Source organism: Tupaia chinensis, unplaced genomic scaffold, assembly GCF_000334495.1.
Source record: "Tupaia chinensis unplaced genomic scaffold, TupChi_1.0 Scaffold140218_1, whole genome shotgun sequence".
In the NCBI taxonomy this organism is placed as follows: Eukaryota; Metazoa; Chordata; class Mammalia; order Scandentia; family Tupaiidae; genus Tupaia; species Tupaia belangeri.
In genome coordinates, this window is record NW_006200097.1 from 547423 (window position 1) to 575261 (window position 27839).

The 27839-nt window shown below is 43.3% G+C and overlaps 1 protein-coding gene across 1 annotated transcript in view; it reads left to right on the top strand.

Annotated features, from left to right (window-relative positions):
- The first annotated feature begins 258 nt into the window (after positions 1-258).
- Positions 259-27839, top strand: part of HEPHL1 (hephaestin like 1) — an 81646-nt gene continuing 54065 nt past the window's right edge. Inside the window, exons 1-4 of the mRNA XM_006162566.3 lie at positions 259-428; positions 12425-12669; positions 25059-25271; positions 26120-26299. Coding sequence (XP_006162628.1) covers positions 259-428; positions 12425-12669; positions 25059-25271; positions 26120-26299 — 808 coding nt within the window. The remainder of the gene's footprint in view (positions 429-12424; positions 12670-25058; positions 25272-26119; positions 26300-27839) is intronic.

The window sequence follows — 27839 nt, forward strand, 5'->3', positions numbered from 1 at the left end:
AAACTTAGAGCAACAGGTCTGCTGGGCTTGGGCAGCAAATAAATAAGCCAGTTCCACATTTCTTGGATGGATGGCAAAAGTTTTGTTGTCATAGCAACTCCCCCCCCCCCAACCCTGCTTACACAAGTTGTCAGCCTCTGTCCCAGCCCTGAGCTACCTAAGGAGGAGGAGCCGGGCCTGGTCCATTCCCCTGAGTGAAGGGGAGGGACCAGCAGGATTGTCTCCTGGACAGACTGCTTGCCCGAGTTATATCCACAAATGCCTCGGAAGCAGCAGGGTAGCTGCACCTTTCTCCTCACCTTCCTGGGTCTGTGTGGGCTGGTTGGCGCCGTTACCAGAACATACTACATTGGGATTGTGGAAGAACACTGGAACTATGTACCTCAAGGGAAGGACGTTATTACTGGGAAAAGTTTCACAGAAGACAAGTGAGTGAACTTGGGATCCTCACAGACTCCCAAGTTTGGCTTTTTCTTAACTCTGCATGGGGAGTTGTATTCCTTGGGTGGTTCTAATAAGGACAGTTAACTAGACCAACAGGATGGATTTCATTTTGGCTAGAAGAGCCCTAGCATGGGTGGGTCTGTAATTTCAAAGAAGCATTCTCAGCTCCCTTTATTCGTTGAACCAGCTACTCACAGCCTTATTTGTACAGAAAAAGATATAGAATCAGGCATTTTAAATAATGACTTACCTTATAAATGAACAGTTCTCACTAGATATCACTAGCAACTGCTAATGGGTTCTGGACTTAGTTTATTTTTTAAAAATGGCAACACTTAAGGTGAAAAACTTGAGAATTTTAAAGAATTCTTCACTGTTGAAATACAGTGTTTCTTAGTTTTCATTTGTGGGAGGAGTAAAACATAATTGGAGCTAAGTATGCTGAAGATAGTTACGTTTTGGTTTGGTTTTGCAATGTTGAAAGATGAAGTAGTTATAATAGATTTAACTGGGATTTTAAGAGTTTCCTTAGAAATGGCTCCTTTTCTGGTAAGAGGTTAGTTCCAGCCTCAATTCATTCATTCTAGGGGAAATATCCTGTCCCAGAGCCCACGGCATAGCTGGGCGAGATGATCCTGGAGTATCTTATGTCCCAGATGTTAATTTCTGCTGAAAATAACTCTTGCTCACCTCTTCCTCTCCAGGGTCCTGTGTCTTAAATATCTTTCTTGTTCCATGGGTCTCCCAGCTTTAGAATATGTGTATATTTTCAGTTCTGTGGTTCTTAGAACATCTGAGAGGATCTGGCAACCACCATTGGGTATTTGAATGCTTGCTTCTTTTCTTTTCTGATAGGCTGAGCCAATTGCATTCACCATCCACACTCCATTTCCTAAGGATGAGGTTAGTTGCTAAAATTCCAGAATGGCATGAAATCTGCCAACAAGTCCTTAGGAGCCAGCCTCACTGCCCTGGAAGAAAAACCAAAGACTCAGTTGTCTTGGACACCCCACTTCCAGGTTTCCTAACAGTCCAAAGGTGACATAGTTAGTTGTGGTTTATTTACTGAAAAAGGATGATCCTTGTGCCAGCCAGGCTACGAAGAAGAACTTTTCTCTTAAGTCCCATACCAGGAAATTTAATGTCTGCAGGGCTATTTGCAGTGAAAACTCTCCAGTCCTGAGAACCACTTCTGCCGACCATTGGTGATGATAGTCTTCCTTTTCTGTGACAAATGCACATGGGACAGGAAGGACATACAAAATGCCAGAAGCTTTCTCTAAATTGAGAGCTCTGCTGTCCCCACAGAGGCTTAGTAGAACATAGCCACGGGGAGCAGTTCTGGGAGCAAGAATGTGCCCAGTGTGTACACCGAGTGCAGTGAACGCAGGCTTACGCTGTGTGCTGTCGTACCGCCTCTCCACGCCATCGAGTGAAAAACACAGGGGTTCCATCTCTCTCCTAGAATGCCCATGTCTATGCTGTTTGTGGGCATTTAACCTTACCCGTGAACTCCCTTGGGACTTTGAGTCCCTTACTGCTTGCGGATGCTATTATTCTCATATCACAAACCAGGAACAGAGACTCCGAGACCAAATACCTGCCGGGGTTTACCCAACAGGTGACAGCAGCAGACCCACATTGCTCTGGATCCAGGGCCCACACTGTTTTTGCTATGCAACCTGTTTCTTGGCAAAGGTGATCCTTTTCCATGAAATCAAATCTGGCTTTGAGGGAAACCAGAGATCCCAGCAAATGTAACCTCCTAGAAAGTCCCACAGTTCTTATCAAAGGCATATGTAGCCTGACTTATCACTCTTCTGAGAAAGATTTGGAAGGCGGTCATTGGTGGTCTGTGATCAAATCAGTTACCTGGGTTCATTCAAAACCCCAAAGGACCTGAAAAACTCAAAGTGCTAAAATGCCATTTTCACAAGGCCAGGTACAGGAAGGAGTTGGGGCTCTCTGTTGATTATTTCAAGCCAAGTGATTGTTCCTTGAAGGAAGTACAGGAGAATGTATGAAGATTGTTACGATTTAAAAAAAAGATAGGTATGATGGAAACTGGCATCAGATTAGAATGAGTAGTTTCACAAATGCTATATAAAATGACTCCTGCCCTGGGAACCAGCAGTTAGCGTAATGGCTATGTCGCTGGACTCCCACGTAGTCGACCGCGGTTCACGTCCCGGACCCAGTGGCTTAAAACTCACGCCGGGCACGTGTGCGTACGTGCCCAAGATCCCGAGAGGAGAATGGAGGAGAAGGGATTGCGGCGTGACCATCCCCCCTGGGGGGTGATTTCTCGCTTTCTGTCTCTATGTCTCTCTCTGTCTGTCTGGCGAGCGCACGCGCCCTATAGCGAAAAAACCTCTCAAAAAAAAAAAAAAAAATGACTCCTGCCCTTAGAAGGAGCTGACGTGCCATCATGCCTCAGATGGCTCGGTCCTCCAAGGTCTCTTTCTGGTACACAAAGGGGCAGCATTTATTGTCAGGCTGACTTCTCACTCTTGAAAGGGGAGCCCCGGTGAGTATGCAAAGCATACTGACTTTTTTTTTTTTGTTTTTTGTTTTTTTTTTTTTTTTAGAAAAAAATTTTTTTTTGCTATAGGGGGTGTGTGCTTGCTAGAGAAACAGAAAGAGATGGAGAGAAAGTGAAAAATCACCTCCTGGGGGGATGGCCACACCACAATCCCTTCTCTTCCATTTTCCTCTTGGGATCTTGACCATACACGCACATGCGCCCTGTGTGAGCTTCAGGGCTTGAACCATGGTCAGCCATGTGGGAGTCTAGTGTCTTAACCACCACACCACCTCCTGGTCCTAGCATACTGGGTTTAATCAGCAATCACATTAGGCGGGATCAGGAGAGATCTTGTGGTTGTTGGCAAGTGGCTCAGCTGAAGTCCCTACGAAGGTACAAGGAAGTACCGAAGAAGGCTGCTGACTCAGCTTGTAGCCACAGAATACCTGTCCCAGTTGCATGTGAAGATGCCAGTTGTGGTACATATGTGGAGTTTAGCGTGTGTACCCGGGGATGTGCCATTTCCCCAGGAGCAGGACAGAGCCATCTTAGATGATGTAATGCTTTCCGAGGGCAGGCTGCTATCTGGATATTCAGACTTAGACAAATACCTGAAATTTAAGGACCAACAGAGCCGGTGCCCAGTATTCTGCAATGACCAGAAGAGCGTGCAAAAGGAATTTAGCCCTGACTCCTCATTCTTGTTCTGCCTCAACCTGCTGTGTGATCTTGAGCATGCGTAGTAATCTCTCTGAATATCACTTTTCTTAATTTCTGTAACAAGGGGGTTAAAATACAATCCCTAAAGTCACTGGAGAGGTGTAATTCCAAAGCATTAGAAATAACTTTTGAGACCGATGGGAAGCATCTCACCTGACTTGCCAGTTCTAGAAAGATTTTTGCAATGGTGAATGAAAGAGAGAGAGGATGCGCCAATGTTGGGTCCTAGTAATCAGTGCCGGAGAAGGCCTAGGACCGATAATGGGAATATGTGACAATTTTGGAAGTGTTCTGTATTTTTTTCTTTCAATGCCCATTTTTTTTTTCCTGACCTTTAAGAACTATCTTTATTTCTTCACTTGGGTGTGAAGTAATCTTGGCTTATTCTGATATGTTTCCTTCCTAAGTTCTTATGGCCCTTGGGGACTTTATCAGGCCTTGGAGGAGCACTTCCTTCTTTTCTCATTGTTCTCTAACTGATACATTGGTCACCTTCTCAGCTGAAGTAAAAGCACTATGCCAAGAGAGAGAAGAAAGTCCATATATTGATACACATTAACCCCCTTCCCTACCCAGTCTTGTGAGTGACAGTATCTCATAGCCTGTTGAGCATGAAACCAGGCAGGTGATGGGGCCAGCAGGTGACATAGTGGTTATATCACTGGACTCCCACATGGCCAACGTGGTTTGAGTCCCAGACCCCAGTGGCTTGAAACTCATGCTGGGCACTTGTGCTTATGTGCCCAAGATCTCAGCAGGGGACTGAAGGAGAAGGGATTGCATCATGGCCATCCCCTTGCAGGGGGGTGATTTCTCACTTTTCCTCTTTCTGTCTCTAGCTCTTCATCCAGAGAGCGCATGTGCCTTATAAATATTAAAAACAAAACCAAACCGGGTGTTTAGAATTATTACGGTAAAAACTAATCACTTTAGGCCATCTGATGGCAAGGTGGTTAAGGTGGCTGGATCTCACATACCCGACTACACAGTTTGAGTCCCAGACCGGGTGGCTTGAAACATACCAGGGGCACCAGCAGATAGTGTAATGGTTACGTCACTGGACTCCCATGTAGTTGACCACGTTCAAGTCCCAGACTCAGCAGCTTACCACTTATGCTGGATGCATGTGTATACACGTCTAAAATCCCGAGAGGAGAATGGAGGAGAAGGGATTGCAATGTGGCCGTCCCTCTTAGGGATGATTTCTCACTTTCTGTCTCTCTGTCTCTGTGGCAAGCACACACACCCTAAAGCAGAAATCTCTCTAAAAAGTAAATAAATTAATTAAAAGAAAATGCCAGGTACATATGTATGTGTGCCCACATCCTGAGAAGAGAATGGAGAGGGGGTTGTGGAATGGCCATCTCACATGAGGGGGGTGCTTTCTCACTTTCTGTCTGGTGAGTATGCACATCCTATAGCAAATCAAAAAAAAAAAAAAAATTGGGGCCAGCAGTTGACATGCTGGTTGAGGTTCTGGACTCCTACATGGCCAAACACAGTTCAAGTGCTGGACCTGAAAGCTTGAGGGTCACGGCGGGCATGTGCATACATGCCCAGAATCTCAGGAAGAGAATGGAGGAGGAGGGTGGCAGCATGGCCATCCTCCCTGGGGCAGTGATTTCTCACTGTCTCTCTCTATCTCTCTCCAGTGAGTCCAAGGCACTCTATGGGGGGGGGGGGGAACAAAACAAAAACAAAAGCAAAAAAAAAAAAACCACCTAAAAATAAGTAAATAAAGATGAGATAGAAAACAATTAGGGAAAAAAAAACAAGATCAATTTAGTTGTTCTGGTTGCTTTTTCTTTGAATAAGAGGACTGGGAAAAAATTAGGACAAGATGTAGGTGCCAAAATTCTCCTGATGTAAAAATGTTTGGAAATCAAAATTAGGCAGAGCCAGGAGCCTAATAAACCCATATGCCCGGGATGAGACAGGAAATATTGTAGGCTGGAATCCTTTCATCTAGACTCCCGGGCAGTCGAGGGGTATGGCTTAACTTTCCAACTTGGTGCTTTGGCTCGATTATAAAGTTCAAAATATAATCAAGATGATAATTCCAAATGGTTACTGTGAAGCATAGAATTTAGGAGTTATATTCTATTTGGAAATATTTTCTCCTGGTAAATGTATTCTTCCTCCTTCTCACTGAACTTAATGGGGACACTGGGCTCCTTTGATTTGCCTGGGGTTGGTGTCAGCATTTTGATCCATTCAAGCCCGTTCCTATTCGAGCTCATAAAATGCTTAATTAAGGTGTGACTGCTTCAGTGGTAAAGGCTGGTCTTTAATGGAACCAGAGTGGGGTCATTTTATTTAAAGCCACAGTTTTCTCCATCGACCTCATTAGGCAACCAACGTACCTGCTGACTTTTCCTTCCCAGTGAAACCCTCACCCTGCGTTTTCATGGGTGAAACTGCCCTCTGATGTGAGTGAGGCCGGTCGCTGCTCACCCTCATGTTGGCAGGGCCTCCTGGAGGGAGCTTACCATATCACCACATCAAGCCCTCTGATGGCAGAGCTTTTGAATACTCCCTAGAGCAAGGCTCAGGGTGAGTGGGAGAGAGAGGCCCACATGTCTATCTGAAAGAAGGGCCAATTGAGGGGAAGCAGGTGGGAGGAGAGGGACTTTTGTAAGCTTTGAAATAAAGAAAAGAATATTGTCTCATTAGTGCTTCACCCTAGAAGAGGATGACCAATCCCAACTTCTGTCTTATCAGCACCAAAAAATCACGTGTTGACCTGATGCCACGTCAGTCTCTTAGAGTCGCTGTTATTTCTCATATCAGTAAGTGATTCCTTGTAGCTGTCCAGAGAGACTAGACTGTAGTGACTTAAATCAGGATTTTATCTTCACTTGTAAAAGAATCCAGAGGTGGGCAGAACAAACTAATGGGGCAGATAGGGTCTTAGGAGCTTTTTATGTTTCTAGCCCATCATCCTTAGCAAGTAGTTTCCTTCCTGAAGAATGCCCATAGTCACAAAATGGCTGCTGGAATTCTAGCCATTATGTCTATGTTCTAGGAAGGAAGGGAAGGGAAGAGATAAGCACAAATTTTGCTGCGTCCATTTTTTTTTTTAAAGTTTTGCCATAGGGCATGTATGCTCACCAGAGGGGACGGAGAGTGAGAAATTATCCCTGAGGGAAGATGGCCATGCTGCAATCCCTTCTCCATTCTCATCTCCAGATTTTGGGCAAGCACACACACATGCTTGGCGTGATTTTTAAGCTGGACTCAACCATGGTTGGCCATGTGGGAATCTAGTGCCTTAACTTCCGTGCCACCTGCTGGCCCAGGCGTTGGGCCTTTCAAGGGCTCTCCTGGAAACCCTACCCAACCTGTTCTTCTCCCATCTCACTGATGCAAATGGGGCTCGAAAGATAGTCTTCTAGCTCTGTGCTTTCTGCTTGAGAGCTGTGCCCCTTTCCTGAATCCTTCTTGAACAGGCTTATTTCTCACCTACTTGAGATAAAAGAGGGCCATGGGATTTCAGGGTAACTATCTGCCCTGGGCACCCAGTGGTCCTGGCTGCCCTGATCCTGAGGCTTCCTTAACAGGAGGTTTCCCCTGAAGCAGAGGATGAGATATCTTACAGTGACAATTAGATGTCCTGGCCCAAAAGTGACACATGTCATATCCACGCATGGCCCATTTGCCAGAACCTCGTGGTTCCACCTCTTGGTGCTGGGTCTTTGCATTCCTCTTTTGCTGCAAGGAAAGAAGCAGCAGAGTGGGCCAGCCCTGGAAGGCTCTGTGGCAGGGATTCAATGCTGTAACTGAGAAAGAAGGAGGGCAGAACATCACAAGACATCTGAAGTCCCTGCCATGCTCCCTCCCTCCATTCTCCCATTTCCCTTCACTGATGAGTGTCCTCTGGGTCCCTCCTTTCTTTTCTCACCTCCGTATAGTAAGGCCCCAAGGCCTCATTAGTGGGATTGGAGAGAACTCACAGGTATTGTAATTGCTAAGTGTCATATAGTTCCTACTATGCTCCAGACATTGTTCTACAAGCCTTATATGCCATGTGTGGGGGCGGGTGATGGGAGGCAATCTTCTGTCCGTGGTCAGGGGGCCCAGGAGGCACAGGGAAGGTAGCCCAGCAGTGGTGTAACAGAGATGCCCAGGCAGCCCACTCTGCTGGTGAAGTGTTGGACTCTGGCATCAACTGAAAGATTTAGAATTCCTGCTCCACCCACTTGGTAAGTAATTGAATTACTCTTTGCCTCAGTTTTCTTATCAGTAAAATGGGGATTATAAAAGCATTTGCTTTGGGAGTATATTAGTTTCGTATAGCTGCTATAATAAACCACCCCAAACTAGGTGGTTTAAAACAACAGCAATCGGGGCCAGCAGGTGGCATGGTGATTAAGGCACTGGATTCCTACATGGCCAACAGAGATTCAAGTCCTGAACCTGGCAGCTTGCTTTCTTTCCTTTTTTCTCACTGGTCAAATTTAAAAATTAATCATAACAAATCAAATTAAATAGTACTTTTTTCTTTTCTTTTCTTTTTTGTTTTTAGAAGTTTTTGCTATAGGGCATGTGTGCTCGCCAGAAAGACAGAAAACTAGAAATCACCCCCAAAGAGGGATGGCCACACTGCAATCCCTTCTCCTACATTCTCCTCTCTGGATCTTGGGCATGCATGCACATGCACCTGGTGTGAGTTTAAGCCACCAGGTCCAGGACTCGAACCACGGTCAACTACATGGGAGTCCAGTGACATAGCCATTACGCCAACTGCTGGTCCCAAATTAAATAATTCTTAAAGAAAAATAAAACAGCAGCAATCTCCCCTGGTTTGGGAAGCCAGAAGACTGTGGAAATGAAGTGGAAAGGGAAGGAAGACTTAGGTGGTGCCAGGGAACCAGGACAAAAGAACGTGCCTTGGCGTGCATACTGGGATGGCTCTGAAAACCATTACTCTAATGAGGGAGGGCATGGCTGCGCCCGGTTATCTTGTGTGATCTTCTCAGTCCTTCTTTTTGCTCACCCTGGATATGTCCCGTTTTCTCCTCAGTGAACACGTTCCTTCTCAAGCTCAGACAACGTTGCTTGTCCTTAATGCGACTAGAATGATCTCACACGTTTGCTCTGGCCACACCCTTTGAGGGCGATTCTCTGCATATTATCTTCATCTTGGATTACCTTGTCTTTCCCGACATTCAGGCTCTATGTAGTGCACTGGGCATGTCATATATTGGGTTGTTGGAAAAGTTGTCATGTATTTTTTCAGTTTTCTATGCAAAAATGCATCATGACTTTTCTGATGGACCTAATATAAAATGACGTGTTGCTATTTGTCCTCCAATGCATTGCACTTTCCCAGTTGAATGATAAATCTCTTGAGTGCATGGACTGAGCTAAGTACATCTTGGCCTCAGCTGTTAGTTTAATACTCTATACGTAGTAAATGCTCAAACAATTGCTCCATGGCAAAGTGAGGGGAGAGGGATCCCACTAAAAACACCAGTGATGTGGGACGTGTGCACCCTTTGTGAGCTACAAAGTCCATAGACTGAGCTAGAAGCCCACCTTTGCACTGCTCCAGGGCTCTCCCAGGTTGAGCTTGTTCTGACAGTGGTCAGTCTCCCGTGCCTTTGGATGGCAGCCCCCTGCACGGTGTTGCCCCAGGTAATGTGATATTCTAAACCCTCCTCTTGTGCCAGTTGCCAACGTGAAACTCCTCAGCCCCACTGGATTCCTTCACAGCAGGAAATGACACCTCCCCAGCTTGAGTCAGTGTTAGACTCTCAGTTGGAGAGGTTCCAGGACTGGTGCTTGCTCAATTTCTCCCAAATGGGCCATCCTGTGGCTACACCATCAATAAGAGGCAGCTCACCAATGCCTACACTCTGTCTACACTGAGGCAGATTCCTGTGGATGGTTCTGTTGCTTATTTCTCAGGCCTGATTTACATCTTTTAGGACTCATAGGAGCAGGAGTTTCTGTAATATTACAAAGGCATCATATGAAGGCCAGCCCATGGCATGGTGGTTAAGGCAGCTGGATCCCCCATGACCAACTGTGTGGGTTTGAGCTTCAGATCTAGTGGCTAAAGAGTTACAGTGGATGTGTGTGTGCATGTGTGCCCAGAATCCTGAAAGGAAAGAGAAATGGAGGGCATGAGATTGAGGTATGGTTGGAGAAAGGTTTTGGGAAGAGGTGAGGTCAGGACCTAAAAGCAGCGGGGTATACGTGATTGTGTGAGCATGTGTGTTCAGCATGTGTTTGCATGTGTGTATGCTTGTGTGTGTCTGACGGGAGACTGTGGTAGAGGAGTGGAGGAGTCAATGCTCACCTTCTCTGCAGAGCCCATTGGAATGCTGGGGCCTTATGAATTACTGCTTGTAGCTTTGAGCCATCAGGCTGAGCCCAGAGAGGACACCAGGGATTCTGAGTCTAATCCTTGCTGTGCCATTGCCTTACTGGGTGACTCAGTGACAGTTACAAAGCAACTCTGGCACCTCTGCCTGCTCCTGGGCTAATTAGCCAGCTTGGGGATGACTCAGTTCTTCTTCCACACCTCCTCCTCCTCCTCCTGAACAGCATGTTCAATCAGGAATTGTGTTCAGTTGCTAGTTGACAAATATAGTGGAGGTTTAGTTTATCTTATTTTTTCTTAAAGGATATTTAGAAGTTGGCAATCATCAGGATCACGGTTGCTTTTGGCTTTCTGCTAGGGTGGGCCATCTGTGGGGATGTGACCCTCTTCCTCATTATCTCGGGATGGCTGCCGGAGCGCCAGTCATCATATCTTCATTTTAGGCATTAATATAGAGAAGAGCAAAGGGCAAAAAGGGTTTTTGCCAATTGTACCCAGAGGAGCTTGGATAGGACCAAGAAGGGAGAGGAGTTGGGAGAAGATGATAAACTAAGGAGAGATAGATAGGGAGACTTCCTAAGTTGGCCAAAGCAAGTCCCAGACCAGACCACACAAGCAGATGCCACATCTGGACCACTGGGAGTGGGAGGCTCAGCTAAATTGGATACTAAGGAATAAATCCTCTAATAAGGCATGGAACTAAACAGAGCTTTGGTCAGCTATACTGATGTATGGGTTTAATATTTAAAGGTCAGGAAGGGGCTTAATCCAGTGAGCAGGTGCAGATGGGAGAAACCATGTGGCAGGTACAATGAAGAGACATCAGAGAGAGGAAATTTCCCTGCTCCAGAGTCTTCAGTGGCTTAATTGCAGACACATCTATTGCTTTACTTCAGCACTCAAACTTCCCCACGTTTTCACCCCCATCAACTTTTCTGGCCATATAAAGCTGCTCGTGATTTCCTGAAATGACTTCTAATTCGTTCACACTGACGCCTTGATCAAGCTGTTCCTTCCACTTTGCCCATCGCCCCTCCCTCTTCTAAATTCTCAGAGCACTTTGTTCTCAGAGTTCCTGGCCATCTCTTCCATGCAGATACCAATGTCTTTGTCTGTTCCTCTTGATCATAAAGATACTCACTCAGGGACTGTATTTTGTTTATTTCTGCATCCAAAAAACATCTAGCCCAGCACTTTGCATGCAGCAGGTCTTCCATCTGTACTGTTGGAAGTCAGCAAACTGGTTGCCCAAGCTCATGCCGGGACTGAGACAGAGGAGATGCGTGGGAGCCACTGGGAGAGTGCTCACGTGCTGCGTGACAAGGGCAGGGAGGCTGTGCCTGTGGTTCCCATTCAGAGTGGCACCTAAGCCTGCCTGCTGTGTCTTTCAAGCTGCCGAGGCCGAGACACGAGTCCAGTTACCCTCCTCATAAAAATCTCTCAGTGAGGCCTCAGTGCTTCTAAGATACAGCCTCAATTCTTCAACCCAGAGTTAAAGTTCATTATCAATTGACCCCCGGAATGCACATGTGTCCGTATTTCTCACTCTTCACCTTCTCACACCGGCCCTCGGCCTCTACCCCGCTCTCCAACAGCACGTGCACGTCCTCCTCCTCGTGGCCCCTGCCGTGTCCCTGCCCGGTGTCCTCCCTTCATTCCTGTTATCCAGTCTCACTTATTCCTGTGTTTGTCACGAGGTGTTTTCTGACCTCCTCATAGCTCTGTTTTCCTTCTGTGAACTGGTCTTCGAGTTCCGAACAGCACATATCTGTATCCACCGCTCAGCTGACACAGCCATGCCCTGCTCTGTTCAGACACGCACTTTCCCGTGATCAGACTGCAAACCCACGTGGAACCCACACAGCACTTAGCGGAGTGCTGGGAACACAGGAAGTGCACCTGAAGGGTTTGTTCAGTGAAAAAGTGAAGGGGAGCTTGTTGAATGAAAAGGGGGTATATGGGGACAGGCAGGTGGTAAAGTGGTTGGGGTGCTGGACTCCCACATAGTTGACTGCAGTTCAAGTCCCAGACCTTGTAGCTTGCTTTCTCACTTTCTCTCTCTCTCTCATCAAATTTAGAAAATAATAATAAATAAAATAATTCTTTAAATAAAATAAAAGATTATTAAAAAAAGAAAAAGTGAATGGGTCACATGACTTTAGAGATCTCTGGTTTTGTTTTCATTTGGTTGTGAATAGTGTTTGTGCATTTGACTCATCACTTACCCCAATGAGCCTGCTGTCCACACCGATAAATTGAGGATGATTGTACCAGCCCCACAGAGGTGACAGGTGTGGTGAACACCAAATGAGAAATCACATGTACCAATGTTTTATGGACTCCTCAAGGTAAGCCCTTAGGGTTTCTCTTCCATTTCAATTATAAAATATTTTCTTTCTTAATTTCAGACTTGCAACTTTATTTCTCGAAAGAGGGCCCAACAGGATAGGCAGTACTTACCTAAAGGCCATTTACAGACACTACACAGATGAGACCTACTCCACGGAGATCTCCAAGCCCCCCTGGCTTGGTTTCCTGGGCCCCATCTTGAGGGCTGAAGTGGGTGATGTGATCGTCATTCATTTAAAGAACTTTGCTTCCCGACCTTACTCTTTGCACCCACATGGGGTTTTCTACAACAAAGATTCAGAAGGTAAATATCAGTTCTGTATTATTGGGGTCTTGTCTGCATTTGTGAGGTGGTAACTGTCCATTTCAGGCAAAGGGATTCTGTGTGCTCAGTGGTTACACAGGTTCATCCATCTCTGTCTGTCTCCTCTGCTCATTTCCCTCTTTCTGTTCTTCCATCCCATCTTCTCCTTCCTTTTTCTTGCCCTTATTTCCTTTCCTCCCTTTTTTCTTTCTCTTCTTTATGTTGGTACAGAACTGGGCGCTGGGCTCTGTTGGCACACCCCCAGAGACACACCAGCTTTTCTCTGTGTGGGTAGCACATTGGCTAAAGAGTGGCACACTCCTGTCCCCAGGAACGACCTTGGCTTTGGATGGGGACCCACAGTTAAGGGTGATCTCCACCACCCAGCTCCAGGCTGCTGTCTTTGGAGCTTCCTTTGGGAGGCAACTCTGTCTTCTTATCTACTTTAGGACTTTCAGCAAGGCAGCTTCTGGATCCCTTTAAAATACCATTTCTAGGGGCTAGCCCTGGGCCTGGGGGCTAAGAGAGATGGATCCCATGTGGTTGAGTGCACATTTATAATCCTGGCCCTGTCAATTTGAGAAATATGCTGGGGGCATGCACATTCATGCCCCAAATCCCTATAGGATGGAGATGGAGGGGAAGAGATTGTGATATAGGCCACACCCCATTGGGGAGGATCGACTGGTTGACCTCTCTCTCTCTCTCTCTCTCTCTCTCTCTCTCTGTTCCTTTCTGGCAAGTACATGTGCCCTCTGGCAATTGAAAAAAATTCCTGGACATTTGTGATGGAAGTGTTTCTCAGATGCTGGGAGTACTTTTCACAGTCCTCTTTGCTCATGACCAGATGGGAATGGTGCTACAGCTGCTAGGTGGTCCCTCTGGGACGTGTGTCCAGCTCAGTGCCTTTAACTCAATGCAACCCACTTTATCATCCAGGAGGAGCTCCTGGGCCAGACTTTCTGGCCAGCTGCCCCAGTCAAGTCTGTGTAAACTCCAGATTTGTTCTAGGCGAACACGAGGTTGGAATTACTCCTGATTCTTGGTCCTTTTCCCCAACTGAAATGCAGCCAAGATGGATTTTCCACAGAGCCTCTGTGCCTCTCTGAAAGCCGTGAGGATTCACAGCAGAAAAAGCGTATGTGCGTGAAGTTTTGAAGTCAATTTCAAGAGATTCTTAGAGCCCTGAAGCCATCCTTTGGTCTCTAAGTTAACACTTTCAGGCTGTCCCTGTTGCCCAGCAATTTAGAGAGCTGGATCTCACATGGCTGATCACGTAGTTCAAGTACTGGCTTTGGTGGCATGAAAAACATGCCAGTGCTTTTTTTGACTGAGTGCTCTCCTGTCCTTTGGGTAGATACCCAGGACTGGAATTGCTGGATCATATGGTAGTTCTATTTTAAGGTCTTTGAGGAACCTCCATATCATTTTCCACAGTGGCTGGACCAATTTATATTCCCACCAACAGTGTAGGAGTGTTCCCCTTTCACCACATCCCCTCCAGCACTTACCATTATTATTTTTTTTAAATCTTCATCATTAAAAATTGTAATGGACACTAGAGACAAAGTGAATAGAGTGTGTGAGAGGGGAAGACCATAGGAAATTTGGGGGGAAATGGAGAGGTGAGACACTTGTGGGACACAGGTAAGGTCTATTATCTGTTGACGAGGATGTGTGTGGTGGCCTCAACTGGGCTGGACTGAGGTGTATATCATGCTGGGTAAAATCTCTTCATAATCTAAATGATGTATAGTGATTTAATGTATAAATAATAATAAAAATATATAAATAAAAAAATGCCAGGCATGTGTGTGTATGTGACCTGAATCCTAGCAGGACAGAGAAGTAGAGGAGAAAGGACTGTGGCATGACCACCCTCCACGGAGGGTGCTTTTGCCCTCTCTCTCTGCCTCTGTCTGTCTTTGGCAAGTGCATGTATTCTCTGGCAATAAAAAAATAAAGAACACTTAAAATGACCCTTAAGCAGGAAGCCTTCTCTATACACTGTTCTAAGTAGGTCTCCTCCTTTCAGAAGTCTGCTGGTATATCTCACAGCACCTGCTTGCGTCCTTGGTGGTGTCTCTGTTAGACTGTCTCTACAGTAGAGTGTAGGCTTCCCAGGAACAGGGACCACCCTGGGTTGTGCTGGGTACTCTTCTCCTATGCCTGGCCCAGTGTCCAGCATGTGGTAAATGCTTTCCCAACGCTTTCTTGAGTGCCTCCGAGATCTAGCCCAGCATCATCAATTTTTAAGTAAAATGTCAAGACCCAGAGAGGAAAAGTGAAAAAGAGCAAATCCAAAAGAGCAAATCCTCAGAGCTGTTTAGACCCTGAGTCATGATACAGGCCGTATGTCATCCTACCCATTCTGTTTCCCACCCTAGCGCTCTCCCCAACATTCCACACTGCTCCCTCCTTCCTGTGTACAAATCTCATCAGGCCACCAGGAGGCCTTGACTTTTGTACTTTTTTTTCCAGGTTTTTGGACGTATGTGCTCACCAAAGAGAGACAGAGACAGTGAGAGGGAAAATGAGAAATCACCCCCTTCAGAGGATGACCACACCAAAAACCCTTCTCCTCTATTCTCCTCCTGGGATTTTGAGCATGCAGGCACACACACCTGGTGTGAATTTCAAACTGCCAGGTTCAGGACTTGAACTGCAGTGGGCCATGTAGGAGTCCAGCAGTTAACTACCATGCCACCTGCTGGCTCCTGTACTTTTTTTTTTTTTGTAATTTGTCAGAGGGTGCATGCACTTGCCAGAGAGAAAGAGATGAGAGAGAGAGAGATAGAGAGAACTCACTTCCCAAGGCAAATGGCCATGCCACAATCCCTTCTTCACCTGCCTCCTGTCAGGATTTTGGGCATACATGCACAAGTGCCCAGCGTGTTTTTCAAGCCATCAGGTCTGGGACTTGAACCACATATTGAGAGTTGGCTATGAGGGATCCACCTGCCTTAACCACCACACCATTGGCTGGCCAAAGGCCTTTGCTTTTAATCTTTTTTTTTTGTCTTCCAGAGAAGTACTTGTTAAATTCTGAGCAATGGCCAGGTCTGTAGGGGTACTTGACTCATGTATTCATTTTCTAGGAACTTGGGACAGACCTCTTGGGTATTGTGAAAAATTTTTATGTCTACATTAATGAGGAAATAGTGGTCAGTAGTTTTCTTGCGATGTCTTTATCTGGTATCAAGTTAGAACTTTCCTCATAGAATGAATTTAAAAGTTTTCCCTCCTCTATTTTCTGAAAGATTTTATAAAGGATTGACATTTCTTTTTTTAATATTTGATAGAATTTATATATGAAACCATCTGAGTCTTCTTTTTCTGGAGGGGCAGGATTTTTAATTATTAATTGAATTCTTATTATAGGATTATTGCATTATTTTATTTCTCCTTGAGTCAGTTTTGCTCACTTGTGTCTTTCCAGGAATATGTCTGATATTTTGGCACAAAGTTGTTTATAATATTTCTTTATGATCCTTTTCATTTCTGTATGGTCAGTGATGTCCACTCTTTCATACCTGATTTTAATAATTTGTGTGCTCTCTCTTTATTTCTTAGTCTAGATAAAGTTTTCTCAATTTTGTTGATCTTTTCAAAAACTAATTTTTGGTTTTGTTTCTTTTATAATTTTTTTTCTATTTTTTTCTCATTGATTTCTTTCCCAGTACTTATCATTTTCTTCTTTCTGCATGCTTTTGGTTTATTTTCTTCTTTTTCTGTTTCTTAAGATGAAAGCTTAGATTTTTATTTTGATTCTTTTTTCTCTAAATTTCCTTTTTAAGCACTGTTTAAGCTACAGTCCCCTACATTTTGATATATTTTGCCTTCATTTTATTTTAATTGAAAATATTTTACAATTTCCCTTATGATGTCTTCTTTGACCTATGGGTTGTTTATAAATAATATTGTTTTAGTTTCAAATACTTAGGAATTCCCAGATTTCTTTCTAAAGGTTTTAACTAATTTAATTTCATTATGATTGGAGAATACACTGTCCTGGAAAATGTTCCATGTGCTCTTGTAAAGAAGGTGTATTCTGCAGTCATTGGGTAGAATGTCTCATAGAGGTCCATTAGATAGATTTGGTTGACAGTGTTAGTCTATATCCTTGCCGATTTTCTTTTTAGTTGTAACAGAGAACAGTTATTGAGTTATTGAGAATGAAGTGTTTTTTGTTGTTGCTTTTTTAAAAGAGATTTTTGCTATAGGGGATGTGCGCCTCACTGGAGAGACAGAAAGTGAGAAATCATCCCCTCCGGGGGTGATGGCCATGCCGCAATCCCTTCTCCTCCACCTTCCTCTTAGGATTTTTGACATGCGTGCACACACACCGGGCCTGAATTTCCAGCTGCTGGGTCCAGGACGCACATGGTTGGCCATGTGGGTGTCCAGCAATGTAACCATTACACCATCTGCTAGTCCAGAAAGGAAGGTATTTAAATCTCCAACAATTATTGTTGTGTATTTGTCCTTTCAATTGTCAACTTTTGCTTTCTGTATTATTATTTTTTAAGGAATTATTTTCTTTAATTTTATTTATAATTATTATTTTTTAATTTGACCAGGGAGAGAGAGAGGGAAAGTGAAAAAAACAAGTCTCCAGGTCCAGGACTCAAACCGTGGTCTGCCATGTGGGAGTCCAAAGCCTTAACTACCACCTTCCGACCCCTCTTCTTGTACTATTTTTAAGTTTATTTCTTATTGAGGGAGAAAGAACAGGAGAAAGACAAGCAGTCTCAACAGGGCCTCAGTTAATTTTCTCCGACTCAGTTATTCTTTCAGCCTGCCAAGGCCACAGACTTACATGCTTGTGTGCGACCACTGAAGTTCTGCTTTTTTTTTTTTTTTTCAAATTCTTGTTTTTATTTTTAGCCTGGCTTCAAAGGGCTCACTCCTTTGTTTAGTTTAGGGGTCAGCAAATGACTGGACAGTGATTGTGCTTAAATACCTTGAGTCAGTCAGTTTTCTCTGCCAGTGCATTTGCGGGTGGTAGGGCTATTCACATTCAACATTTACGCTGTTTCCATCTGTCTTCACTTTCACTTTACGCTGGGCCTTCTTGCATACACCCAGCTCAGAGTTGGCTGGGAGTATGTGAAAAACTTAGGCCCTTCCCAGTCTCTGCCGTATCTGCACTGCACACAGCCTCAGCCAAGAACATGCTTGTTCCAGCCCTCCCTTGACTTCAGGCTGGTAGACAAACTATGGCTCCTTCTTCCTTTCTTTCTACCAAGAGCATGATTTTTTATTTATTTATTTTTAAGGTTTTTGCTATAGGATGCTTATGCCCTATGAAACAGTGAGAGGAAAAGTGAGAAATAACCCAATAGGGTGGGTGGCTATGCTGCAGTCCCTTCTCCATTCTCCTGGGACTTTGGGCATGCACGTGCATGCACCTGGTATGATTTTTCAAGCTGCACTTCCATGATAATGTCACAGTATGTAGGCCATTTCCAGCACTCCAAATCAAATGATCCCCGTCCACACAGGTGGAAAACTACTGGACCTCCTTCTTGCTTATTTTGTCCAAACCACCTCTTCTGTCCTGTAGAAGGTGGGGAAAAGTTGGGACAGGAACAGCCCCCGGCACCCACCTCTTCCCATTCTCCTTAGCTGATTGTCAGCAGTTTTTCAAGCATAAACATTGCTGGATAGCTTTGCTTGATTTATAAAGAGCCCTAAAATGGTTTTTAAAAATCTTTTCTGGCCAATGTCATAGTTGCTTTTGAAAAAGAGGATGTGCTGACCTGGCTCTTTAGTCTTTGTCTTGGCTATAATTGCAAGCTTGCTAGTCTTGGCGTCTCTGCTCAATTCAGCTCACTGTTTATTGTGAGGCAGACACAGTGTTGGTTAATAGGACTACAACAGTGAGTAAATGCACAATTGTCTCCTCCATGATATTCATCAGGGGAGGGGTAGAGAATGGACATGAAAGAAATGGGTGAGACTTGCATTAATTAAGCAGCTACTGTATGCCCGTGCCTATGCTAGAGCTCTTAAAAACATTCCTTCCTTTAATGAGATTGTTAAATATTAGGGTTAGTTCAAAAACAAAAGTCATTGTATGTAAACATAGAAAAGTACAAAGAAGTGGAAAATGGTATAAGACCTTATACATATTCATTAACATTAGTTCAAAATAAAACATTAAGAAAAAGTACTATACAAACATGGTTAGAAATTCTTAAAGTACAGAGAGGCATAAAAAGAAAAGTCCCTTTCAGTTGCTTCTCGGTCTAAAGGCAATCATTTCAAACAATTTCTTGTAAATTTTTCTAGGAATTTTTCCCTTCATGTTTTAGCACGTGTGTGTCTATGCCTATGTACATGTAAATCCTGCGTAATCCATACAGATGGGATTGTGGTGTCGTGTAATTATCTCCTGTTTTTCGGTTTTTACATTATTTTGGAGATTTCCTCATATTCATATATAAAGAGAACTTTTAACAGGTGTGCAGGATTACATTGCATCAGATCAGTCCTTATCGTTATTTAGGTTGCTCCAGTTCGTTTTGTTGTTGTTGTTGTTTGTTTGCTTTTTAAGTTTTCTGCTTATAGGCCACATGTGCTCACTGGAGAGAGATGGAGGGAGGGATGGAGTGAGAAATCACCCCCTAGAGGAGATAGCCATGTCACTGTAAAGATTTATCTGTAAAGATTTGGGGCACACATGCACATGATTCTGGCATGATTTTTCACGCCACCGGGTTTAAGACTCCAGTGGTGCAGTTGGTCATGCAGGATCCAGCACCTCAACCTCCACGCTACCCACCAGTTCATATAATCTGAAAAACATTTGCAAGCATAATGTCTCTTTTCATTTTATTTATTTATTTATTTATTTATTTATTTATTTATTATTATTATTATTATTATTATTATTTTTCCTTTTTTTTTTTTGAGTTTTTGGTATAGGGTTCATACACTACCTGAGAGAGAGAGAGAAAATGAAAAATCAAACCATTGGGGGATGATCACACTCTAGTCCCTTCTCTCCTAGGATCTTAAACACACACACCTTGGTGTGACTTTCAAGGCACCAGTTCAGGACTCAAGTTGGCCACGTGAAATCCAGTGCCTTACCCTCCACACTACTTGCTGGATTTATAAGTTAAATTCTTAAAAATGAAATTACTGGTTCTATTCATATATATTTTTCCTTTTTTGTTGGTTAAGAATTGACGAGCTGTCCTTTGAAAAATTGCACCTTTTAATTTTCTACCATTTGTTTACGAATCAGCTTGTTTCTTCCAAAAACCTCATAAATCCTCAAAATTTTCAAAACTGATGAGTGGACAATTGCAGTTTAAAATAAAAATTAAAAGCCCACCCATCCTGGAACTTCTATAACCAAATGATTAGTGTTTTATTCTCTTATATTTTGAATGTTATGATTGCTCAAAATATTTACAAACTCCATTTTGGGAATAACTTTCAGAGCAACTTAGGCTATCCACCCCTAAGTCACTTCTTACTTGGTATTCACACTTCATTTTGGGTTTCAAGTAATATTCCTCATTTTGAGTGGTGGCACCAAGGATTAATTTGGGAACTCTAGCCTCTTATTTCAGTAATAGTCACCAACAACTTATTGTCCCAATAACAGTAAGAATCCAGTCCATATACAAGGACTCTTGAGAAAGTTCATGGAAAATGTGTAGTATCAAAGAATTATGCATAAAGTTTTAAAACATTTGTACCAAATAAACTTGAACTTCAACTCCACTTGTCCACAAACTTTTTGAATAAATTCAGAAGCTTCAAGGCATGCATTTTATTCATAGGATTTTGGATATCAGGCACTGGGGTAGATCTTGTGGATATAGTCATTTGTGGTAGGAAGTCTGGTGCTTGCTTTTACAGAACTTATAGTCTATATGAGAGATGAAAATTAATCAAGCACTTAAACATACTGAATATATGTACACACACAGGATTAAAAACATAAGCAAATAATATGGATAAATAATAGCCAATGTTCATGGTTCCAGCATAGCAGGCACTGTGATAAGTGCGTTGTAGATATACCATATAAAACTCAGTAATATGAAGTACGTCTTTTAATTAGCATCATCTTATAGTCCAGAAGCTAAGACCCAGAGAAAAGGAAAAATGTGCCCAAGTGACACAGCACACTGGGGACGAAGGCGGAATTTTATTCTAGGTGTCTAACTTCAGTGCAGGACCTTAACTACAGGCTCTAGTGCCCCATTATCTCTGTGTGAATACGTTTCAGGAAACTGAGGAAGTCCAGGGAGTTTTAAGGTTGCTTCAGCTGGGCCGTGGGCCGTGGTTGACCTTGCAATCCATGTTAAACACATTTGGTTTTCATCCTAAAAGTGATGGGAACACATAGAGTGATTTTAGGCAAGGAGCAATATAATCAGATTTGAGATTTGGAAAGATCATTCTTGCTATAGCTTGGAAAATGGACTGGAGAGGAAAGGAATACAGGGAAGCCTGTTTGGAGGTTACTGACAGCTAGGAGACCAGGGAAGTTTGGACTAGGGCTATGATAGTAGAGATGAAATAAAGGAATGGGTTTGAGAAGAAGCAGGAACAGGACCTTGTGGTGCTTTGGGCATGGAGAAAGGAAAAAGGAGACAATAAGAAGGCTTCTTTAGTTGTGGCTCGTGGCATTGGCTACCAGTGATGCCTTTCTCTGAGAGAGGAGGCAAAGGCTGGGGTGCAGGCTTAGGAGAGGAGAGTCGGTGCTCTCTTGAAAAGTTGCATCTGAGTTCTCTTTGAGATTTGCAAGTGGAGACATCAGTACACAGCAGGCTTGATGTAATGCTCGGAGGTGAGGTTCCAGCTGGGGATAAAGTGGGCGTCACTGGCATGAGGCTGATTGGTGACACTGTGGGCAAGGGTGCTATCAACTGGAGAGAGCATTGGGCAGGAAGGAGCCAATGTTATTGCTTCAGGGTTTGGACAATGAATGGCAGATGTGGAGAATAAAACTGCAAACGCTGGCTGAAAAGTAGTGGCAAAGAGGACAGCATGATGTCACAGAAGTCAAGAGAACATTGTTTAGGGAGGAAAAGAGCTAATAATAATGTCCAAATCTGCTGCAAGATCAGATAACATCGCAAATTTTTTTAACATGCCATTTGGATTTAATAGATGGAGAGGTACCCTCTGGATTTTTCCTATGTTCTATTCCTCTGTCAGGTTTGATCAGTTTTCAAGTTAGAAAGCAACAAACTACATTAGTTTAACTTTGAATAAAAATGGTTTCATCAAAGGCCAGCTCTGTGGCACAGCAGTAATGCATTGCTCAAGAGAAACTGTATCCCACCTGGTGACCCTGGTTCAAATCCCCAGCCTCGTTGATTTGGGACATTCATATGGGGGCCCAACATCTGCCAGGCTAGAGAAATGGAGCCAGAGGATCAAGGCATGACCAGACCTCATGGAAGCTACTGTCTGGCTGTCTGCCTCTCTCTAATGTACATATGTACTTTATCATGAATAAAGAGAAAAATGTCTTTGTCAAAATACTGTTTAGTATTATCTTGTATTGTAAGAAATTATTAAAAAAAATTTTTGTCTTTCCCAAACTACCCTTGAAAATGTGAAAGACATAATTTATTATATTACTCAATAATTTATTTACATTGTCTTCCCTATGGGGGGGATTGGTTCCAGGATCACCTTGATGCCAAAATGACAATAGTCATGCCACAATCCCTTTTTCTCCATCCCTCTCTTTGTTTGGGATTTTGGGCACACATGATTGGTACATTTCAAGTTGCAAGGTGACCTAGCAAGTTGCAAGGTCAGAGGCTTGAGCTGTGTTGTTGGCCATGTGAGATCGATTGCCTTCATCACCAATCCATAGACCTGGGTCACTGTTTTTTGTTTGTTTGTTTGTTTTGTTGTTGTTGTTTTTAATTGCTAGATAGAGGTACACTGGCCAAAAAGAGAAGAAGAGGGAGAAAACAACCCTAATGGTGTGTGGTCACACCACAATCTCTTCTCTATTGCTTCATCTCATCAGGATTCTGGGTTCAGTATATTTCTTAAGCTATTGGGGCTGGGGTTTGAACTGCGTTCACGCACGTAGAATCTGGCTTCCCTTAACCACTAGCAACAGTGCCAGCAAGGTTTTCACAGTATCTTTAGCTGTAGGCTTTTCTTAATTGAAAAATGATATACCATCTTGGTTTATAAAACAGAGAGTAGGAACTGCTCTGCTTCCTTGCCCTAACAAACTCTGTAGCGGACATTCCCTGTTCCTTGATACAGGTCTCCCCGGGGTGTTTCATTTTCAAGCGGACTTTAAAAAACTTGCTGCAAAATGGAATTAAAGTGCAGTTTACTTTGGTACAAAACATTCTTAAATCCATGTGTTTTTAAAATTTTTTTTGGAGAGTTTTTTTTTTTTTTTTTTTTTAAAATTTGCTATAGGGTACGTGTGCTCACCAGAGAGACAGAGAGAGACCGAGGGACAGAAAGCAAGAAATCATCCCCCAGGGGGGATGGTCACACTGCAGTCCTTTCTCCTCCATTTTCCTCTCGGGATCTTGGGCATGCACGCACATATGCCCGGCATGAGTTTAAGCCATCGGGTCCAGGACTCGAACCACGGTTGACTACATGGGAGTTTAGCAACATAGCCATTATGTTAACTGCTGGTCCCTCCATGTGTTGTTCTTAATATGCATATCCCATGAATTTTTTGAGGATCCCTTTCCTTTGACTCCCAATTGCATTCTATTAGGTTGTTGGAAAAGTCAGAATGTATTTTTCTACACAAAAATGCATCACGACTTTTCCAACAGCCCAATTTTTTTCTAGTTTATTATTTTTTAATTTACATTTAATCATTTACATCTTTCCAGTGTATCCTGTGTTTTTTCTCAGCATAAATATGGTGCATAATAGTCAAGTCAAAGACATTACCATATATATTATCAATAGGCAATTTTAAAATTTTGTGTCTACTAAATGTTGTTTTTTTTTTTCCCCTATGATCTCTTCCCTCTCACCCCCTATAGTCTACCTACTCCTATACCGTCTCTAGTGCCTGCAGTTGGCCTCTCTGCTACTGTACCTTTCAGTCTTTCATTTTCTGCTATGGAGTGCAGACATTCAGTATATATTAAGTAGGGACATACGATGCCTGTCTTTCATAGTCTGGCTTGCTTCACTCAGCATGAACTCTTCCATATTCATCCACTTTGTATCAAATGTCAGAGTCTCATTGTTTTTTATGAGTAGTATTCCATAGAGCACATTTGCCTCATTTTTCCATTCACTTGTCTGTTCTTGGACATTTAGGTTGATTCCATATCCTAGCAATTATGAGTAATGGTGTAATAAACATGGATGTGCAAGTGTTTTTCCTATTCTTTGGGTAGATACCTAGAGTGGAAGTACTGGACTGTATGGTAGTTGTATTTGTAGGTTTCTGAGGAACCTCACTACTGTTCTCCACGGTGGCTATACCAACCTACTTTCCCAGCAGTATACGAGAATTCTTTTTACCACAGCCTCACCAGCATTTATCGTTCTTTAATTTTTTGATCTAATCCATTCTGAATGGGGTTAAGTGGTATCTCATTATGGTTTTAATTTGCATTTCCCTCATGATAAGAAAAGTTGAACATTTTTATATGCTTTTTGGTCATTTGTACGTCTTCCTTGGAGAGTTGTCTGTTCAGCTCATTTGCCCATCTTTTAAAATTGGATTGATTATTTTTTTGTGGGTAAGCTTCTTGAGTTCCTGTATATTCTGGTTATCAGTCCCTTATCTGAGACATAGTTTGCAAATATATTCTCCATTCTGAGGGACAGTAACCCTAGTTTTTTGCTGTACAGAAGCTTTTTAGCCCGATCTAGTCACACTTGTCTATTTTGGGGTCTCCAGTTGTCCTTGTGTTCATAGTATATATTCTGGTTCTGTCCAACTGCACTGTAATATCCCTAGAAGCAGAAAGAATGTCTCACACTGCTTTCCTAACTCTCTTAAGGCTTGCACAGGTGCTGAATCTGTAACAAGTCCTCGTGAAGTACTTATCATTTCTCCTCCTGCTTCTCCTACCCTTCCTGAGTTGATGTCAGATGAGGTGAATTTAAGTTTTCCTGACTGATAGAGTAAGCCCATCAGAAAGTGTCCTTATTGTAAATATTTGTTGTGTTCCTGGTTCTGTGCAAAGCACTTTTCTTACATTGCCTTATCTGATTCTCACATCCTTGTTGATGGATATCAACATTCCAATGGCAAACTGAGGCACTGAGCATTTAAGTAACTTGTCTCAAGTCCTAGAGTAAATACATTTTAATTCACTTGTACTTGATGCCAAAGCTCTGACCCTCTCTGCTCTTATATGTGACTCCTGTTTTAACAGTATTTTATCTTGTCCTGAAAGGAGCCTTATACCCAGATGGAACTTCTGGAAAAAACAAGAATGATGACATGGTCCCTCCTGGCAAAAACTACACCTATGTCTGGCCAGTGAGAGAAGAATATGCACCTGCTCCAGCAGATGCCAACTGCCTGACCTGGGTGTACCATTCACACATTGACGCCCCTAAGGACATCTGCTCTGGTCTGATTGGGCCCCTGCTCGTGTGTAAGCAAGGTAAGGAGGATCCCACTGCAAGGGAGCTGCTCCCTGGTAAATGGCATGCTCAACATGCAAGGAAGATTCAGGTCTTGTCCTGCTCACCTCCCTTCCCCCCACAGAATGTTCTGCTTCTTCCCAACTTGACAATCAGGGATGTTCTTCTAACATGGAAGATAATCTGACACCTAACAGGGGCCATAATTCAGACTTCTAAGAACCATCCCAACATTCTGAAGCTTACATACTTTTTTTTTTAAGTGTATATGAAACATGAATGAACTTACATAAGTTTTTAAAATTATTTTATTTAATTTCATGCATTATTACCTTCTTATTTGACAAGAGAGCAACAGAGAGAGAGAGAGAAAGGAACATGAGAAAGTAAGCCAGCAGGTCTGGGACTCGACCTGTGGTTGGCCATGTGGAAGTCCAGCACCTTAACTACCACACCACCTGCCAGCCCCAAGCCTACATGTTTTTTGAAAAAAAAAAAAGAAAGAAAGAAAGAAAGAAAGAAGAAAAAAGAATTTTCATAACATCACATGTAGGAAAGTAAAAAATTTAGTCAAATGACCAGGGATGATTTTTACTTCAGTATTTCTTTTAAATAATTAGTTTACTATCTTATTTCCTATTCATTTATTTATAGTCTCTGTGAATTATCAATAAAATTGATCTCCTTTAGGACTAGCCAAGTTTCCAAGTCTACGATCGTATAGATTCCTGTTTTATGACAGTTTTGCAGTTTTGCAGTTCTCTCTTTGCCAAACTTCAAATTTACCTGACACTGGGCAGGAAGCAAAGCTCGCATTGATTCAGTTCACCTCGAGCTATTTTCTTTCCTCCTTTGCATATACCTGTAGGTGTCCTGAATAGATACTCAGGGACAAGGACTGATGTGGACCGAGAGTTCGTTATAATGTTTACTCTTGTGGATGAGAATCAAAGTTGGTACCTCAATGAAAATATCAGACTTTACTGCTCTGACCCTGATTCCGTCGACAAAAAAGACGCCGTTTTCCAGAGGAGTAACAAAATGCACGGTGAGTATCTCCCATGTTCCCAATACCATACTGGTGGCTTTTCTTACAGAGAAGATAGGAGAAAGGGCTGCAAATACACAGAGATGTTGCCCCTAGTTTTGCAAGATTCTAACTTATTTTTGAGAATGGTTAGAATGTGATATAAGATATCACACCAGTGGGAACCTAAAACAATTTGAAAGGGGACAGAGTGACAGATGCATGCTAAAGTGAGAATAAATAAGAACACCACTGTGGTACAGAAAGGGGCGGGGGGGCAGTGCTTTAATCAAGAAGGCATCAGTGCCAGAGGTGAGCCCCGAGCTTGGGTAGGTTAGATGGACAGGAAGGAGAAAGGAGGCCTGGCCAGGGTGGCACACACTGGATGCTGCTGTGTGGTAGGCTGTGGCCACGTGGAAGGCCCAGGTCGGATTTCTGGTCCAACTCTCAGATCAGGCCTGGTGGTGTGCACCTGGAGTCCCAGCTACTCAGAGGCTGAGGCAGGAGGATCATGACAGAGAAACCCTGTCTAAAACATCACACACATGCACACGTGTGCACACACATACACACAGACACCCCACAGGAAAAAAAAGGAGAGAGGGGATTGAAACCATCATCATATAATAACCCTACGTTTTGCATCCCTTGCTTTATCAGTAATTATTTTCTGAGTGGCTGCTAAATTTGAAGAACTATGGTATTAAATGCACGCTTGTAGATTTGTTTTCTTCTATGACATTCTTTTAAATTGACAAAATTTAGTAAGCATTCACTATACACCAGAACCTGTATCCATTCAATGTAGTGGTTTTATACTTACCCTGTCAGTTGAGACATGTTTCGTAGCATCTATGCATGTTTTTGTAGCATTTTAGGATATAGGAATGGAGTGATCTCTTTCCACTATTTTCCTAAAGAGTTCTAGTAAACAGAAAGGAAATCTTCAAGGTAAATCCCACTTCATTAATTTTCTTAAATTTTATTTATCTTTTAATAAGAGGTTTTTGCCTTAGGGTGTGTGTACTCACTGGAGAGAGACAGAGACAGTGAGAGGAAAAGTGAGAAAGGGATGATGGCCACGCTTTGATCACTTCTCCTTCATTCTCTTCCTGGGATCTTGGGCACACATGCATGCAAATGTACCTGGTGTGATTTTTCAAGTCACCAGGTCCAGGACTCAAACCATGGTCATCCATGTGGGAACCCAGTGACATAACCACTGTACCATCTGCTGGCCCCCCACTTCATTTATTAACAACCCCCCTCCATCATTTGCTTATCTGTCTCTCAGCACCATCCTCACCCAAGCAACTTCGATGTAGTCATAAAAACACACGAGACAGGGAAGGAATTGAAGATCACCTTTCCTCCCCACCTCACAGATGTAGAAACTGAGGTCAAGAGATGACTTGCTCGGAAGTGTCTGGCTCCCGGGATAGGCCCATGAGCTCGTCCTCCCGCGGGCATCGCCGTCGTTAGGCCGGTCCGGTAGCCTCTGCGTGCCCCGGGACAGGCCCTCCCCTCGCCGGAGAAGGGGCAGCCGGTCGAGGCGCCTCCC